General features: G+C 46.5%; 1 protein-coding gene across 2 annotated transcripts in view; it reads left to right on the top strand.

Annotated features, from left to right (window-relative positions):
* The window catches only part of SCARB1 (scavenger receptor class B member 1), a 216,167-nt gene that overhangs the window by 118,724 nt on the left and 78,764 nt on the right, over window positions 1-18,679 (top strand). For both annotated transcript variants that reach the window (XM_082244085.1, XM_082244084.1), the window contains exons 3-6: window positions 849-990; window positions 7,249-7,452; window positions 7,565-7,660; window positions 8,481-8,596. In XM_082244085.1, coding sequence (XP_082100211.1) covers window positions 849-990; window positions 7,249-7,452; window positions 7,565-7,660; window positions 8,481-8,596 — 558 coding nt within the window. The remainder of the gene's footprint in view (window positions 1-848; window positions 991-7,248; window positions 7,453-7,564; window positions 7,661-8,480; window positions 8,597-18,679) is intronic.

The following is an 18,679-nucleotide window of genomic DNA, read 5'->3' as shown; positions in this document are numbered from 1 at the left end:
GACTTCAATGTTATGAAGTCCGTGGTGGCCGCTCCGAGGTTGCGGCGCGCTGCTCGCACCGCGATCTCGGAGGTCGCCTCGGGAAGTAGCGTCACGGTAGTGTGAACCGGCGCTAAGTGTAGGTCAAAATCCACTATTACACTTAATAGACAAATGTATTACAAATTTGGCTGTCAATTCTTGACAGCATTGTGTGCTGCCGCAGTTAGAACATGTGGGGTCACCTTAACAGTTCTTCTTTCCTCGGTTTTGGTTTAGACATTCAGGTCATTGGTTTGCATTTCTTTGTAGGAACTGCACTTCATCTTCCCTCCCTTTTTTTTTTTTTTTTTTAAGCATTTATGACTACATAGAAACTAGTCTCTCCGCCGTGACTTATGCCAACCCATCCTTTACTGGGAACAAGAGGAGGAAAACTTTACCCACTGGTTATTGCTGTGTCCTCGACAGCAGTACCCAGTGGGCAGGTTTTTTTTTTTTTTATCCCCCCAACCCCCTCCTTTCCCATTGACTGAATGTTAGTCCACTGCCAAAGTAAGATATGTGGTCTGTAAACTACACTAGCCTTAGTATAGAGGCAGATGGTGGCACACAACCAGGGCACCATTGAGAACCCGCTCTACCCAAAACTAACACTTAGTAATGTGTTTTTGCTTATGGTAAATTTCTAGGTTTTAACATTTCAGCCTATAGAAATTTGAAAGATGATATTTATTAAAGTTTGAGCCCGTGTAGATTTTTTTTTTTTTTATTAATAAAACAAAATTTGGACTTGCTCGGTTTTATACTACCTAAGCTATTTTTTGTTGAACTATACATGGTGTAATCTGTGCCACTTTTATTTATAGGGAACGCAAACAGAAAACAAACATAACTTTTAATGAAAATGGGACTGTCTCGTTTGTTGAGACACGGATTATGCATTTTGAACCTGAGATGTCTGCAGGAAGTGAGGAGGAGTATATTGTATTTCCAAATGTTCTTGTCCTGGTAAGTATTTACCCCCCCCCCCCCCCCCTATGTAAGAATGCTTTCTTGGACCACAATCGGAAGCCAGCGTTAAGCGGTCTGTTGGTTAATTCCTGATGCCAATTTATTCTACTTCTACCTACAATGTTCTTGGTTTATCTGAGATAAATAAAATACATTTCTACTGTTGACCATAGTGACAAACGCAGATGGCAAAAAGACAGGTCTGTTTGATACTGGCGCCCTGCTTAAGGTAGAGGTGAAGTTATATCCCTGTGTCCCAGAACATGGGGTGCAGGCTTGTCCTGATACCAATCCAGCGGTTGGTAAATGTAAAGGGGAAAGGATCACCATTACTCCCAGGAAGTAGCAGCGATCCTTTCCTCTTTACAAAAAGAGATGGTAATTCCCAGCTGTACCCAATACAAAAAAGGTTGTCTTGTAGTGACTTGACTCGCGCATGCTCTCATTCTCGCAATTTTTTTTTTTTTTATTGCGGTGTGTATCTGTTCAGGTAACCAGTTCTCCCACAGTTTGTGGACAATACAAGAACATGAAGGAAGGGAAAATTTCTAGAGCATTTTAACTTGCTTTTTACGACACTGCTTTTAAGAAAACTTCCATTTCAGTGTTCTGGAAGCCTAGCAAAGTGAAGGCAGAGTATAGTTCTAGGTTTGTCCTAAGCATGTTTTGATGCCATTTACTGTTAACTGGCTCTATACCACTGCTAGAAGTTTATGCCAAGCATCAACTAAATTTTCAGTAAAATTTTAGTTTTGAACTTTCCTCCAGTTAGTTTGAGGTCCTGTCCGTGGTCATGATTTTGGTTTAATTTTGAAGAAAAATCATGGGTTTCAATTAGGACTTAATCTTTCCCTTCTTTCCTCCAGACTGTACATATTAAGTTCCTGAAGTCACTCTCAATAGGTTTTATCCCCCAGATCTTTCACCATTTTTGTTACCCCTCTCTGGACTCGTTCTAGCTTATCAATATCTTTTAGTAAGCGAGGTCACCAGAACTGGACACCGTATTCTAAATGAGGTCTCATTAAGATCTATATAGGGCAAATATGACCTTTTTACTGGGGGTCCCTTTAGTGATGCATCCTAGAATTCTATTTGCTTTTCCCACTGCTTGGTCTGTTTGCTCATTTTGCAATCCTCTGAAATACCCCCCTGAGTTTATTTTTCTTTAGTGCGGCCTAACACTGTACCCCAATGTTGTTCTTTTTCTCTAGATGCATTATTTTGCATTTAGAAACCTTGACCTGCAGTTTTAATTTTGACCAATCTTCCAGCAATGCCAAATCCTGTTCCATGTTAGACACCTACAGGGATATCCACCCTATTATTCACCTTTTTGTGTCATCAGCAAAAAAACCTACCTAGCCCAACAAACCTTTAGTTATACAGTATCTCACAAAAGTGAGTACACCCCTCACATTTTTGTTAATACTTTTATCTTTTTATGTGACATGGAAGAAATGACACTTTGCTACAATATAAAGTGTAAATTTGCTGTCCCCTTAAAATAACTCAACACAACCATTAATGTCTAAACTGCTGGCAACAAAAGTGAGTACACCCCTAAGTGAAATGTCCAAATTGGGCCCAATTAGCCATTTTCCATCCCTGGTGTCATGTGACTCAATAGTGTTACAAGGTCCTAGGTGTACCACCGGAGGATTTTCCTGCTTTACGTCCAGGCCACTTTTTGCAACTTGGCACTGTGCGAATTTAACTGACAATTGCGCGTTCATGCAACGCTGTACCCAGACGAATTTTACGTCCTTTTTTTTCCCACGAACAGAGCTTTCTTTTGGTGGTATTTGATCACCTCTGTGCTTTTCATTTTTTGCGGTATTAATAAAAAAAGAGTGAAAATTTTGAAAAAATAACTATTTTTCTACTTTGACAGTTAAAACATATCCAATATATTCAATTTTTGTCATATATTTAGGCCAAAAGGTATTTAGCTACATGTCTTTGACAAAAAAAGTGCTCTATGAGCATATTTTTAACCGCTTTAAGACCAGAAGATTTTACCCCATTCCTGACCAGGCCATATTTTGCGATTCCGCACTGCGTTACTCTAACGGACAATTGCGCGGTCGTTCGACGCTGTACCCAAATTAAATTGATGTCCTTTTTTTTTCCCCACAAATAAAGCTTTATTTTAGTGGTATTTGGTCACCTGTGCGATTTTTACTTTTTGCGCTATTAACAAAAAAAGAGCGGCAATTTTGAAAAAATAACAATATTTTTCACTTTTTTTTTTATATGAAATTCCCCCCCCCAAAAAATGTAAAAATCAAATTTTTTTTAACATTTTAGGCCAATTTGTTTTCTGCTACATATGTTTGGTAAAAAAATCGCAATAAGCGTATTTTGATTGGTTTGCGCAAAAGTTATCGCAGCTACTAACTACGGGAAATTAATGTCATTTTTATTGTTTTTCTTTAACTATTAACCACTTTAGCCCCAGCCCTATTTCGGACACTTTTTGTTCACAAGTTAAAACCAGTATTTTTTCCTAGAAAACTACTTAGAACCCCCAAACGTTATATATATTTTTTTAGCAAAGACTCTGGAGAATAAAATGTCGGTCATTGCAAAATTTTTTGTCACGCGGTATTTGCGCAGCGGTCTTTAAAACGCCATTTTTTTGGAAAAAATTTGAAAAATCACATTTCACTGCATTTAAAAAATACTAAACAGTAAAGTTAGCCCATTTTTTTTGTATATTGTGAAAGATGATGTCACGCCGAGTAAATAGATACCAAACATGTTACGGTTTAAAATTGCGCCCCCCCGTGGGATGGCGACAAACTACGGTCAATAGAGATCTCAATCTGCGACGCTTTAAATTTATTTAACGGTTACCAGTTTAGAGTTAGAGTGTAGCTCTTTTTTTTTAATTATTGCCCACGCTCTGGCGATCGCGGCGATACCTCACATGTGTGGTTTGAACAGCGATTTCATTTGCGGCTCGACTTGCGTATACGTTTTTTTTTGTGCGCGAGCTAACGGTGACGGGGACGGCTAAATTTTTTTTTTTTTTTTTTTTCCTATTTATTTTTTCTTTTTTTTTAAACTTTATTACAGGTTTTTAAAAAAAAAAAAATCTGATCACTTTTATTGCTGTCACAAGCAATGTAAACATCCCTGGTGACACCAATATGTCGTGACAGGTACTCTTTATGGAGGGATCGAGGGTCTAAAAGACCCTAGACCCCTCCACTACACTTCCCTGTATGCAAAACGCCGAAAACGGCATTTTTGCATACAGCCATTTTTCAAATCTGCCGCCTTTTGCAGCACAGTAACCCGGACGTGACGTCATGGACGCCGCCTCCGGGTTACGTCATCGGAGACCCGATCGATGCCGTTTCCGGCATTCATCGGGACTCCATCCAGCCTGATCACGTAGAGGTTACGTGACTGGTAGTAAAGTGGTTAATGGCGGCAAACTGGTGGTGATCTGCAATTTCTTTTTTTTTTTTTGTGCGGGATTGCAACATTGCGGCCGACAGATTGGACCCCTAACTGACATTTTTGACACTTTTTTTTTTTTTGGGAGTTCCAGTGACATTACTACAGTAATCAGTGCTATACATATGCACTGTTACTGTAATAATGACACTGGCAGGGAAGGGGTTAACTTTATTGGTTGATCAAGGGGTTAACTGTATGCCTGGTGCTTACTGACGTGTGTGGGGGGAGGGGATTGAGTGACACAGGCACAGATCGCAGGTTCAGCTATGCTGAATCCTGTAATCTGTCCGTGCCTGTCAGAGGAGATCCGCCCGCTTTGTTTACACAAGCGGGCGGATTTCCTTACTCGATCCCCGACGATCGGGGAAGAGCGGCGGTGATCACCACCTTTCCTCCCCTGGCCCGACTCCCGCTGTGTCTGAATACAGCGGGAGCGAGCCTCCGGCGGAGCGCACTCGCCACCCACAAGGGGAGGAGTCCAGCGATGTAAGTCTACGTCGCTGGATGATAACGAGCCACTTTGCTGCAGTACGCTCAATGTGAGCGGTCGGCAAGTGGTTAACCGGACAGGTTCCATTCAGTTCAGAACAGGCCTCACCATGGTCGACCATGCACAGGGGGTCAGCCTGTCAGTGCTTGGACCATATTCCACACACTGCATCAAATTTGTCTGCCTCTTCTAAGGATGATGCACAAGAAAGCCCGCAAAAAGTTTGCTGAAGATAAGCAGACTAAGGACATGGATTATTGGAACCATGTCCTGTTGTCTGAGACCAAGATAAACTTATTTGGTTCAGATGGTGTCAAGCGTGTGTGACAGAACGAGGTGAGGAGTACAAAGACAAGTGTGTCTTGCTTACAGTCAAGCATGGTGGTGGGAGTGTCATGGTCTGGGGCTGCATGAGTGCTGCTGGCACTGGGAGCTACAGTTCATTGAGGGAACCGTGAATGCCAACATGAACTGTGACATACAGAAGCAGAGCATGATTCCCCTCCCTTCGGAGACTGGGCCGCAGGGCAGTATTCCAATATAACGACCCCAAACACACCTCAAAGACCACCTTTTACCCTCAGCTTGTTTAGCAAGGCAGTGGTGATGTACTGGCCAAGGTGATGGACTGGCCAAGCATGTCTCCAGACCTAAACCCTATTGATAATCTGGTGAGACTTCCTCAAACGCAAGGTGGAGGAGCGCAAGGTCTCTAACATTCACCAGCTCTGTGATGTCGTCCTGAATGAGTGGAAGAGGACTCCAGTGGCAACCTGTGAAGCTCTGGTGAACTCCATGTCCAAGAGGGTTAAGGCAGTGCTGAAAAATAATGGTGGCCACACAAAATATTGACACTTTGGGCACTTAGGGGGTGTACTCACTTTTGTTGCCAGAGGTTTAGACATTATTGGCTGTGTTGTTTTGAAGGGACAGCAAATTTACTCTTTTACAAGCTGTACACTCACTGCTTTACATTGTAGCAAAGTCAGGGTTTAGGGTTAGGGTTTAGGGTTTAGGGTTAGGGTTGCCTATTGCCGGTAATGACGCAGGGGATGGTTTTGACACAGGAAATGGATCATGGACCCACCCCAGGTCATGGACACACCCTAAAGGTCAAAGGTCAGGAGTTTTTTGTTTAGAGGTCAAAGGTCATAGCTCCACCTAGTGTTGGACACATTTCTTCAGTGTTGTCACGTGAAAAGATATAATAAAATATTTACAAAAATGTGAGGGATGTACTCACTTTTGTGAGATACTGTATCACTTATCTATAGATGAAATAGAGTAGGACCCAATAGAGAGCTTTTGGGGTACACCACTAGTGACTGGTCTCTGTTCTGAATCACACTCACACTCTCATTAGTGAAGGAAATGGTTTGGGTAGTCCAAAATGTTTCTATGGTAAAAGCTTCAGAATGTGCACTGGAGTTTTTTCCTTGGGCACTTCTGAGAAAATCCAGTGGTCGCAATAACAATCTTAGTAACAATTCACTGCTGGTAATGTGTTCTTACACTTTAGAGTAGGTCAGTTGGTACAAATTGAGTGCATATATGGTACTACAGTGGAACCTTGGTTTACGAGTACCTTTGTTTACGAGCATTTTGAAAGACGAGCAACATTTAAAAAAAAAAATCTGTTTCGATATACGAGCACTGTCTTGATATACGAGCAGTTTTATACACTATAAGCATGCCATCCCCTCTGTTAATGCCCTCTGTCACCATTGTGTCCCAGTGCTTGTACTGTATATAAAGATGCCAATATATACTTTTCAGAGTTTTTCCCTGTGCTTACTGTGTATGATTCCTCATCCCTCTGTCTCTCTCTGGTCTCTGTCCTCTCTGCTTTCCCCGGCGGGAGGGGCCGATCACTCCTGCTGATGTCATCTGAGGAGGAGGGGAGGAGAGAAGCAGAGCAAGGCTGATGATTCACATAGAGACAGACAAGCTCTAAAATCGGCATCTGTTGTATACAATACAGACACAGGGACACCTAATGTCATGTTATTTAACAGAGGAGATGGCATACTTTTACTGTACAGGAATGTACTTTATATATAATAACAGCATATCTTTATTTATACCATTAAATGCTTGTGGAACGAATCATCTGAGTTTCAATGCTTTCTTATGGGAAAACTTGCTTTGATATACGAGTGTTTTGGATTACAAGCAAGCTGCTGAAACCAATTATACTCGCAAACCAAGGTTTCACTGTAATTATGTATAGTGGACAACTGACTTGATGACATTTTCTCTTAATACAGACCTGTTTTTGTATTTTATACCTACAGGGTGCATCAGTGATGGTGAAAGATTCTGTTCTTCCATTGAAATGGCTGATCAGTGCAGCATTTACAAGTTTCAGCCAAGAGGCCTTCATAAACAGAACAGTGAAAGATATCTTGTGGGGCTACAATGAGCCATTTTTAGATTTTATAAATGCAATTCTCCCAGGAAAACTTCCGTTCAAAGGGAAATTTGGCTTGTTTGCAGATGTAAGTAAAATATGTCCTTGTTTTTTGGCAAACCGAATCCTAATGCTCTTTTGTTTTATAAAATGGTGCATCCTGTTAATGTTGGTGGTTTTTTTTTTTTTTTTTTCTCTAGTTCAATAACTCAGACTCTGGTATTTTTACTGTAAACACTGGAGTAGAAGACATCAGTCGAGTCCAAATGGTAGATTCATGGAATGGGCTCTCAGAGGTAACGTGTGTTTTTTTTTTTTTTTTTAACATTGGTGTTTCCCCCCTGTCTTACCAGAACATTTTGGGTACAAAAAAAGCCTGGATGGTTAGGATAAGACTTTTTGACTTTCCTGTAAATGTTATGTCTGAGCACGATACAGCACACAGGCCACCCTCACTTTTTTTTTTCCTCGCTTTATTCTGAATTGCTTGCTTCAAAACTGAGGACTCATGAGGTTGGTTAGGGTTAAAGAGGCACCCAGGGGTCATGTCCTCTAAAGCTTTGCCTGTGACTTGTCCTGTCATGTACTCCAAGCTATGGAATTTACAGGCAAGTAAAAAATCTTCTTGCACAGAGCAGTACCTTACCTCCTTTTTTTTTAATTTTTTTAAATTTATTTTTATTTATTTTTTTGTGGTCCCCTGCAAGCGCTTTCTGCTTCCTCTTCTCAGATTGCCCCAAAAGCAAGCTCTGGGGGTGGGGGGGGTGGGGGGGGCTGGCCCAATGTTCAGGCATGCTCCTGAACTGGGCTCTGTGCATCCCCAGACTTGCACGGCTCAGCCACAACAACTGCTCTCCCGTCACAAGAGTTGACTGACCACAGCAGCAACCTATGCTCTCTCAGTAGCTTGTGAGAGCAGAAAGAGGCTATAGAGCTGTGGCAAGGCACAATGATGGGGGGGTTACCTTAATGCAGGGAATGCATGAATGTAAAAAATGTGGGGTTAGAACCACTTTAAATCTACTTATGGTCCATATATGTATAAAACAACCAGTCAAGAAAAATGAAGTGTGGTGTTTTTCACAAAATGTAATTTAGATTTTTTTTTTTTCCTAGCTTAATTTCTGGAATTCTGAACAAGCAAATATGATTAATGGAACCGCTGGTCAAATGTGGCCACCTTTTCGGACACCTGATCAGCCTCTGGAGTTCTACAGTCCAGATGCCTGCAGGTATTTTAGTCTTGACTTCAGGGCAGGGATGATGTACTTTTTTTGCCCCCCCTTTTTTTTTTTTTTTATATTGTGCAACCCCTTCTAATGTCAATTATTTATTTAGGATCATACATGCTAGTGTTATCCAAAGGTCTACATGTAGTGTATACATTACTACTTGTTGGAAAATATATTTGAGTGGGGGGGGGGGGTGTTTGTATACGTGTATGTATATACCGCTGGTTCTTTAAAGTGGTTGTAAACCTGCTTTTATAAGTGTTTCTTTAATTTTTTGATCAGAATATAACATCAACTCAGTTCAGGTCAGTTAAAGCGGAGTTCCACCCTGGGAAAGCTTTTTTTAATAAAAATACCCCCAGGACAGTCAGGGCTAGTGCATTCCACAATGGCTAGCCTCTGATCTGTCCCGGGTTGCACTTACCTTTTTAGAAGAAATACTTACCTTGAAAAAGTATTGTCCAGCGCTGCCATCTCAGGTGTGGGCAGCTTGAAGCCAGCGCGATCCTCTTCTGTGTCCTCTTCCGTCTTCTTCGGTCCCACGAGGCATGCCCAGAAGCTGTTTAGCAACGTATGACGGTGCCTGCACCGGAACTGACATTGAGGCCGATGCAGGCGCATTGATTCCTGGGAGCGATGACGTTCAGCTCCCAGGAATCATTGCAAGCCAGGAAGTGACGAATCGCCGTGGCCCGCCAAAGGGAGGAAGTAAGGTAAGTATATTTCTCTTACGTCCTCCGACAGTCGCCGCCTCTTCATATTCGTCACATATGGGGTATTAGACTTTGCTCCGAAGGAGTAGCTAGGCAACAGAATATGTAACATTAAAGCTTTTAACATATCCCACCCTCAAGGGGTGGTCCCCTCAGTCAATACCCTCCTACTTCCTGCAACCATATCTCAGTTTCAATGTCTAGCTTGTCAGGAGTGGCTGGCTCTCTCTGTGCTGGGGCTTTGTGCCCCAGACTCTTTCTTCTTTTTTGATTTTTTTGTTTGAGTTTTCTCTCTACCTTTACTTAGCTGTTCTTTTTGTCAGCATTAGTTAGTTCTTCGGATGAAGAGGATCATGCGGGCTGGGTCTCGGGCTGATCCCCCTGGTCGCAGGTCGTGGGTCAGTGGCTTCCCAGCCTGCCATCGAGCGTTCAGCCAGGTAACTCTCCTGGCACAGTGAACGACCCATCCCTGTTCGGTGCAGGGATGATTGGTGAGGTGGCTACCTCACTGGACGCTGTGCGGTTTCTTAACCCCCATGCTGTGCGTCTTGTATGCGACTCTCCCTGCCTCATGTGCAGCGGCTTGTTCGCCTGTGCGGGTCCCCCACGCCATTGTGAGGTAAGTGTATCTATGTGGGGACCTGTCTGTCTGGGGGGGTGTCAGTCTGGGACTGTGTAACCTGCCTCTGTTCACACTGTTTGTCTCCCTATCACTCGGCTGCATGCTGTGGGCTGCAAGGGGGGGGGGGGGGAGCTGTGTGACACTGTGTGTGTCAGCCTTGTCAGTGTGAGAAGCTGTGTGCTGTGGGGCATGTTTGGGCACTATACAGCGATCGCTGCGGCGATCTAACATGTTTTTTTATACATGGATGACATGTGTGCATTACTGTACTGTGGAGCGGCGGTTTCGGCGCCAAACGGCGCCATTTTGCCTACACTTGCTCCGGCCGCATGTTCTACATGCATGGCGGCCATTTTCTTGTAGCCTCCCATAGGCTTTCATAGAGCGCCCTGGCCGCATCACTTCCTCTTCTCCAGGATACACCGATCGAGGCAGCGGCGAGGGTCTCCTCAGGTTATATCCTTCTTATCCATTGCCTGTGTCAGTTTTATTGTCCCTGTGGGGGTCTCATTGTGCTTGTGTGTGGTGCGGTGGGCTGCGCTGGCCGCGCTTGTTAAAGGGGCAGTTAACCCTTTATTATCCGGCATTTGTAATAGGGGCAATGGATTCTCAGGAGGGCAAATTTCCTACCGCCTTGGTGGAAAGCCAGGGGACCGCTGTTCCCCCCCCAGGGGGGGATTTAGCCACTATTGTGGCTGGCCTTGCTGCTCAGGTGCAGATGCTGGTGGCTGCTCAATCTACTAAAAGACCCAGAGTTTCTCTTTCCTCTGATTCTGAGGGTGAAGGTGATGGGGCTGTTATGGCGGGGGCCTCCTTATCGGGGTCCCGCTCCTCCCTGGATCTAGTGGGGTCCGAGCTGGAGGCTGAAGTTGAAGGGGTTGATAATTCTCCCCCTGGCTCGCCTGAAGAGCTTGCAATCATGGATGAATTGATTGCTTCCATAAAACAAACGCTGCGTTTGCAGGATGAAGTGTCCCCCCGCTGCCTTGGCGGCTTATGGGATGCAGAGGAAACGCAGGACGCCGCAGGTTTTTCCCTGCAATGATGATTTTCAGCGCGCTGTTAAGGAACAATGGCGCAATCTACGCAAACCTTTTGCTGTACCAAGTAGGTTCAAGCTGCGTTATCCTTTCTCGCCTTCCACTGATGAAAGGTGGTGTGTGCCACCCCCAGTGGATCACGCAATTGCGGTTTTAAACAAATCCACTGCGATTCCTGCAGAGGATTCCCCTGTGTTCCGTGATGCCACGGATAGGAGATTGGAGTCTCTTGCCCGTCATACTTATTCTGTTACGGGTTCTATGCTTAAGGCTCTGTTTGCCTCTCTCATGGCGGCCCAGGCGGTCGCAAGTTGGACGCAGATGCTTAGGCGCGTCCTAGTGGCCGATTCGGCCTCGCCGGCGACCCTGGATATGGTGGATCAAATCCACCAGGGTGTCATGTATCTGTGTGATGCGGACTTGGACCTAGTCCCGTTGGCTGCACGTGTGCACAGCGTGGCGGTGTTGTCTCGCCGCCTGGTTTGGTTGAAATGTTGGTCGGTGGACCAATCTTCACGTAAGACCTTAGCCAATCTGCCTTATGATGGGTCTCGCCTTTTTGGGGAGTCCTTGGATGTGTTGATTAAGGGGATCACCGGAGGTAAGAGCACTCTCTTGCCCCATTTCCCCAAGGCTAAGGGGGCTTCTGGGAAGAAGCATGCTAATTTTCGGCCCCCTCAGGGGTCCTTTCGTGCCTTTCGGTCGCACTACAAGGGCAAACCGTTCAAAGGTCAAGGCTCTCAGAAGAAGCCCTGGTCTGGAAAACAGAAGTCCGGTCAATCCAGATCCGCAGCCCATAACAGTGCGGCCTGAAGGGGCGCCCTCACCCAGTTTTGGGGTGGGGGACGCTTGCTCGGTTTTCTTCAGCCCTGGTTGGCCCGCGTGCGGGACAGATGGGTTCAGGAGATCGTTCGATCTGGTTACAAGATAGTTTCTCTCTCGGCCGGAGAGCAGATTTTTTCCCTCAAATCTTCAACTGTCTCCAGAGCGTTTACGGGACCTGCACCTGGCGGTGCGGGACCTGAGGGCTCAGGGAGTGGTAGTTCCGGTGCCTCATCGGGACAGATTTCGGGGGTTTTATTCTAATCTGTTCACCGTGCCCAGAAAGGAGGGCAAGGTTCGTCCAATTCTGGACTTGAAGGCTCTGAACCGCTCTGTGCGGGTTCGCAAGTTCCGCATGGAATCCCTGCGGTCGGTGGTGGCTGCCCTGGTTCCGGGGGAATTCATGGCCTCCATCGATTTGAAGGATGCGTATCTTCACATCCCCATTTTCGAGGGTCACCAGAGGTACCTTCGATTCGCCATTGCGGAGGATCACTACCAGTTCGTGGTGTTGCATTTTGGTCTCGCCTCGGCTCCGCGGGTCTTCACCAAGGTGCTTGCACCGGTTCTGGCATTATTGAGGGCCCAGGGCATTTCTGTCCTGGGGTATCTGAACGACATTCTTGTTCGGTCTGCGACCAGCCAGGGTCTGGAGAAGGACCTGTCTGTCACGATGCAAACTCTGCAGGAGTTTGGTTGGACGATAAATTTTCCAAAGTCGACACTGAGTCCGTCGGTTCGTCTTCCCTACCTGGGAATGATTCTGGAGCAGGCGAAGGTCTTCCTGCCGGAAGACAAACTCAGAACTCTTCAGGAGGAAGTCAGGTCCCTCAGGGATGTTCCGTACTCGTCTCTGCGGACGTGCATGAGATGTCTGGGATTGATGGTCTCGGCCTTCGAGGCGATTCCCTTCGCCCAATTTTACACGCGGGGTCTCCAAGCGGAGATCCTGTCCATGTGGGACGGGCGACCTCAATCTCTGGATCTTCAAATCTCGTTGAGTCATCGCACCAGAAGAGACCTTCTGTGGTGGCTCCAGTCCCCGATGGTGTCCGGGGGCAAGTCGTTTCGTCCTATCTCGTGGACGGTAATCACTACGGATGCCAGCCTGTCGGGCTGGGGTGGTGTTCTGGGCGTTCTGTCCGCCCAGGGGACTTGGTCGGAGGGGGAGTCCTCCCTTCCGATCAACATTCTGGAATTGCGTGCGATAAATCTCTGTCTTCATCGCTGGACGGACCGGCTGCAGGGCTGCCCGGTTCGGGTGCAGACGGACAATGCCACGGCGGTGGCCTACATCCACCATCAAGGGGGCACCAGGAGTGCCCGAGCGGCTCGAGAAGTGGCCGACATTCTGTCTTGGGCCGAGACTCATGTCCCGGCGATAACGGCGGTTCACATTCCAGGGGTGGAGAACTGGCAGGCGGACTATCTGAGTTGCCAGACCCTGGATCAGGGGGAATGGTCTCTCCACCGGGCTGTCTTCCAGATGTTGTGCGCGAAGTGGGGTCTTCCAGATGTGGACCTGTTCGCGTCTCGTCTCAACAACGTGAGCAGGTTCGTGGCAAGGACGCGCGACCCTCGGGCAGACGCATCGGACGCGTTAGTGGCCCCGTGGCATCAGTACAAGCTGATGTACGCGTTTCCACCGATTTCAGTTGCTGTCCAGGTTCCTTCGCAGGTTACACTCGGAACGCAGCAAGGTGATTCTTGTGGCACCGGACTGGCCTCGCCGGTCCTGGTACGCAGACCTCGTGAATCTGGCGGTCGACGCCCCGTGGCGTCTGCCTCTTCGAGACGATCTCCTGTCTCAAGGGCCGATATACCATCCTGCTTTACAGTCGCTGGCTTTGACGGCCTGGCTGTTGAGACCGAGGTCCTGAAGGAGAAGGGTCTCTCCCCAGAGGTCGTTCATACCTTGATCAACGCGAGGAAGTCTTCCTCGGGGAAGGTTTATTACCGTACTTGGAAGGCCTATTTTGCCTGGTGTGAGTCCAGGGGGTTTTCACCCCGCACGTACTCTGTTTCCCGAGTGCTGTCCTTCCTTCAAACGGGTGTCGATCAGCGTTTGGCGCTGGCTACGATAAAGGGTCAGGTGTCTGCGCTGGCCGTTCTGTTTCAACGTCCCGTGGCTTCCAACTCCTTGGTTGGCACTTTTGTTCAGGGAGTGCGGCATCTGGTTCCTCCTAGGAGGGATCCTCTGCCCCCTTGGGACTTGAATCTCGTTCTATCTGTGTTACAACGTGCTCCTTTTGAACAGATCAGGGAGATCTCGTTGTCTATGTTGTCCAAAAAGGTCGCCTTTTTGGTTGCGATCACTTCGGCTCGCAGAGTGTCGGAGCTGGCGGCTTTGTCCTGCAATTCTCCGTATCTGGTTGTTCATTTGGATAAGGTGGTCTTGCGACCTAATCCTTCTTTTCTTCCGAAGCGAGTTTCGGAATTCCATCTTAATGAGGATATTGTCTTGCCTTCGCTGGATGTTGTTCGGGCGATAAGGGTTTACCTTAAATCGACTGAGTCTTTTCGAAAGACGGATTCCTTGTTTGTTCTTCCAGAGGGTCCTCGGAAGGGCATGACGGCGTCGGCCTCTACCATCGCCAAATGGATCAGGCAGACCATTGAACAGGCCTATGCTTTGCAGGGGAAGGTTCCCCCTGTGCCTGTGAAGGCGCACTCTACTAGATCTCTGAGTACGTCTTGGGCCTGTCGTCATGGGGCTTCTGTAGCCCAGGTGTGTAAGGCGGCGACCTGGTCGACCGTGCACACTTTCACAAAATTCTACAAAGTAGATGTTCAGGCATCGGCGGATGCTTCCTTTGGCCGCAAGGTTCTTAGTGCGGCGATTCCCTAGGGTCCCTTGTTGGGGACCTCTGGCTGTTGGGATAAGTTTTTTTTATCCCCTGGTTATTTGTCTTTTCCTGGGTTGTTGCTCCTGTTGAGCACCTGTTTTTTCCTGTTGCCCAGCTGGGTTCCTTCCTTTGGTAAGGTTCCTTTCTTTGATGCGGAGACTGCGTTGCCTTTCGGCGCGGATGCGTTTCCCACCCCTCATGTTTGCACTGCTTTGGGACGTCCCCATATGTGACGAATATGAAGAGGCGGCGACTGTCGGAGGACGTAAGAGAAAACGGAATTTTTGTAAAGTCTTACCTGTAAAATTCCTTTCTCTGAGTCCTCCGACAGTCGCCGCCCCCGCCCCTCTTTTGGGGTTTGGTTGTATACTCTACTGCTATTCCACTGAAACTGAGATATGGTTGCAGGAAGTAGGAGGGTATTGACTGAGGGGACCACCCCTTGAGGGTGGGATATGTTAAAAGCTTTAATGTTAACATATTCTGTTGCCTAGCTACTCCTTCGGAGCAAAGTCTAATACCCCATATGTGACGAATATGAAGAGGCGGCGACTGTCGGAGGACTCAGAGAAAGGAATTTTACAGGTAAGATTTTACAAAAATTCCGTTTTTCTTCTAAATCAGGTAAGTTAAAAAAAAAAAAAAAAAAAATGCGATTATCCATTTGTTTTTCAGGTGACCCCGGGCATGAAGATGGAGGTAAGTTTAATTTTAGGGTGGAACTCCACTTTAAGTAGCAGAGGGGGATTGTTTCCTTATTAACAAAACTGAAACTGATTAACAGGTGTAGTACATGGACAACAATGAAACCACTTTCAAAACTGGAATGGTTTTACAGGCCTCCACCTGACTTTTTTTTCCTCTAGTTGTCTTTGCTGACTGTGTTTCACTAGTTTTGCATTTTGCTAGGGTCAGTGTCACTACTGGTAGCATGAGGCTGTAAAAGGTCCCTAACCCATCAGCAGGACCGGTATCTACTCCTTTGTGCGAGGAGGAAACAGAATAAACACTGCCAGAGCCTTGCAAAATTACCTCTAGCAGGCCACTGGTGTGAATGTCTGACTAAACAATCAAACTGACATCCCCTAGTGGGCCCTGTGCTCACTGCCCGGCACCGTGGAGCTCGATTGACATTTGCCGTTGAGCACCAGAATTGGCTGGTCCACCACTGGTGCCCTGTCCTTTTCAGATGAGAGCAGGTTCGCCCTGAGCACATGTGACAGAGGTGAAAGGGTGTGGAGAAATTTATGCTGCCTGTAACATCGTTCAGCCTGACTGGTTTGGTGGTGGAACAGTGATGGTCTGGGGCGGTATATCCATGGAGGGACACACAGACCTCTACAGGCTAGACCAGGGGTCTTCAAACTATGGCCCTCAAGTTGTTCAGGAACTACAATTCCCATCATGCCTAGTCAAGTCTGTGAATGTCAGCGTTTTACAATGCCTCATGGGATGTGGTGTTCTGCAACAACTGGAGGGCTGTAGTTGAGGATTCCTGGGCTAGACAATGGCATATTGACTCCCATTAAATATCGGTATAAAAACCTTAGACCATTGTCTGACCCTACGCTGGTGCAGTGGGTCCTGGATTCCCCCTGGTGCACCACAATGCCAGGCCTCGTGGTGCGTATGCAGCCAGTTCCTGGAGGATGAAGGAATTGATGCCAATTAATGGCCCCCACGCTTACCTGACTTAAATCCAATAGAACACTTCTGGGACATTGGTTCAGTCCATCCGATACCACAATCTGTTCAGGAGCTCAGTGATGCCCTGGTCCAGATCTGGGAGGAAATACCCCAGGACACCATCTGTCATCTCGTTGAGAACTTTCCCCCGGCATACAAGCACATGGGGGGCCATACAAACGGAGTACCATTTTGAGTTGCTGCAATGAAATTTCAGCAACATGGACTAGCCTGCTGCATTATTTTTTCACTTTGATTTTCGGGATGTCTTTGAATTCAACCCTCTGTAGGTTGATCATTTTTCATTTCCATCAAACAATGTGGCATCTTTTCATTCCGAACAAATTACCCAGTCCATATCAGTATAGATATCGGCATGATATTTTCCCCTATTGAGATCTGATGTTCAAAGTGTTCCTTTAATTTTAGTGAGCAGTGTATATTGAGTTAACAGCCTCAGGTGATCGACTGAGGTGAAACAAATCCTCCTACATAGGTTTTATTTTATCTGCAGTCTTCCCCTCTTCATGCCCGTTAAGAAATGCAGATTGTGTTAAAAATCTTCATCTGTCTAAGCACAGAGCAGTGGGTGGAGAGACTGCAGGTACTGTGTGAGAGCTCATTGGAGTAAAGGAACACACCCCTTCAACACAGCAGAAGAACTGTTGTGAATAGAAAAGCTCCCTTCTGAGCACTACTGCACCCGCTGACCAGTTTTTCTTATGTTGGGAAAACTTCTCAGATGTGACTCATGCTGATAACAAAGGAATGAAGCAGCAGAGAGAAACCACACTTAGAGCTTTAGAGAGAAATAAGTAAACACTACAGATATGTACTTAGTTTTAAAATCCATGACTGGGGTTTACTACCACTTTAAGGCTCCCCATTCCCATCTTGTGGACTGAACCCTGGCTCATTGTTAGTGCTGATCTTTATTGCTCAGTGGTTCTAATTATGCTAGTTCCCTGTATTGAGCTGATCCAGTAGCTTAAATGCATTCTATGGGTCTTGACCTTGAACCTATGGCTCTTGACCTGGAACAATTGTCAGGAGTAAGACTTCATTTGCGACATACTACTTTGCATCAGTGACCGAAGTATTGAGACCTCCATGTTACTAGCATTTTTAGGAAGAGTATTAGAAACCTTGCATGCTTCTCTGTGCAGGTTTCTTTTAACTGGTAATATGTACAATGCAACAATCAGTTTTTGGTAAATGGCCATTATGAAACGTTATTGTTGGATGTAAATTGCGGCTGGTAGAAAAGTAGTGTAGCAATATTTCCAGGCATTGGGCCTGATGTGGGTCTGCCATCATTACTGGTAACACTTCCAATACATTGAAATTGAAAACCCAAGTGTGAGAGCTGAGACAATGGCCTTTCCGGCATCTTTTGTTTTGTTTATTTTATAATGGGGATGAGAGAAGGGAATGAGTGGGATACTCCTCTGGCTCAACTAGGTTTAACTGGGGACACAATGTAGAAAAGATGCCTGTTAGTGCTGTCCTGACGCCAGCTGAATGCCGACCACCGCTTCCTGGTGCTTGAGATACTGTTCTGCTGAAAGTGCTGAAACTTCAACTTTAACTCCTTTGTTAACTCAGGAGATCCAGGACTGTAATAATCCTTGACTCTTGACACTGTCTAGCGCAAAAGTCCTGTGTATGACTCCCTCCAGCCCTTCACTGAGGTAGCTTCTCATAACTGCTTGTGCTGCTGCAACTCCTAACACTGCACACTTGACTCTTCAGGGGCCAACCGCTGGTGCCACCTCTATACTTCCAGGGTCCTTTCACTAGGCAACCCCCTTAACATTTGAGGGTCCTTTCAGTAGGCAACCCCCTTGACACTTGCAGGCTCCAGGATCCCTGGGACCTTCATCGGAGTGGTCCCCTCTACACTGGACAGAACCCCAGGGGCAGTTCACAGTACTCATGACCTTGGAAGGCTTTCCTGGAACTGAACCCCTCTTCCTCCGCTGGTCCTTGGCACACCGGATCCTCTGCAACTCAGCTCAGCTATCCCTTTATGGATTCTCAGGCAGCCACCCGAGACACCCAATCCTTCTGACAGGAGGGGAGACAGCCATATTCTCCCTCCTGGGACTCTGCTTCCTGCCAAAGACGCTGCGTCATGCGTTCCCCCTCAAACATATCTACTCCCAGAATCCTCTGCGGCAGGATCAGCCTTCTGGGGTAAATACAGCCCTAAATGGGCCATTGATTGATTGGGTTTCCTCCTCTGCCCAATGAGACTCCTCTGATGCAGCCAGTGGGGAGACTCACCTTTCAGCAGCCACATCTGAGACATGGCAGTCCAGCTGAAAATTCATGGCCCTGCTGTTAGGCAGCCA

Source organism: Pelophylax lessonae (genome assembly GCF_965119305.1).
Source record: "Pelophylax lessonae genome assembly, chromosome: 1".
NCBI lineage: Eukaryota > Metazoa > Chordata > Amphibia > Anura > Ranidae > Pelophylax > Pelophylax lessonae.
This window is presented reverse-complemented; position numbering and strand designations above follow the sequence as displayed.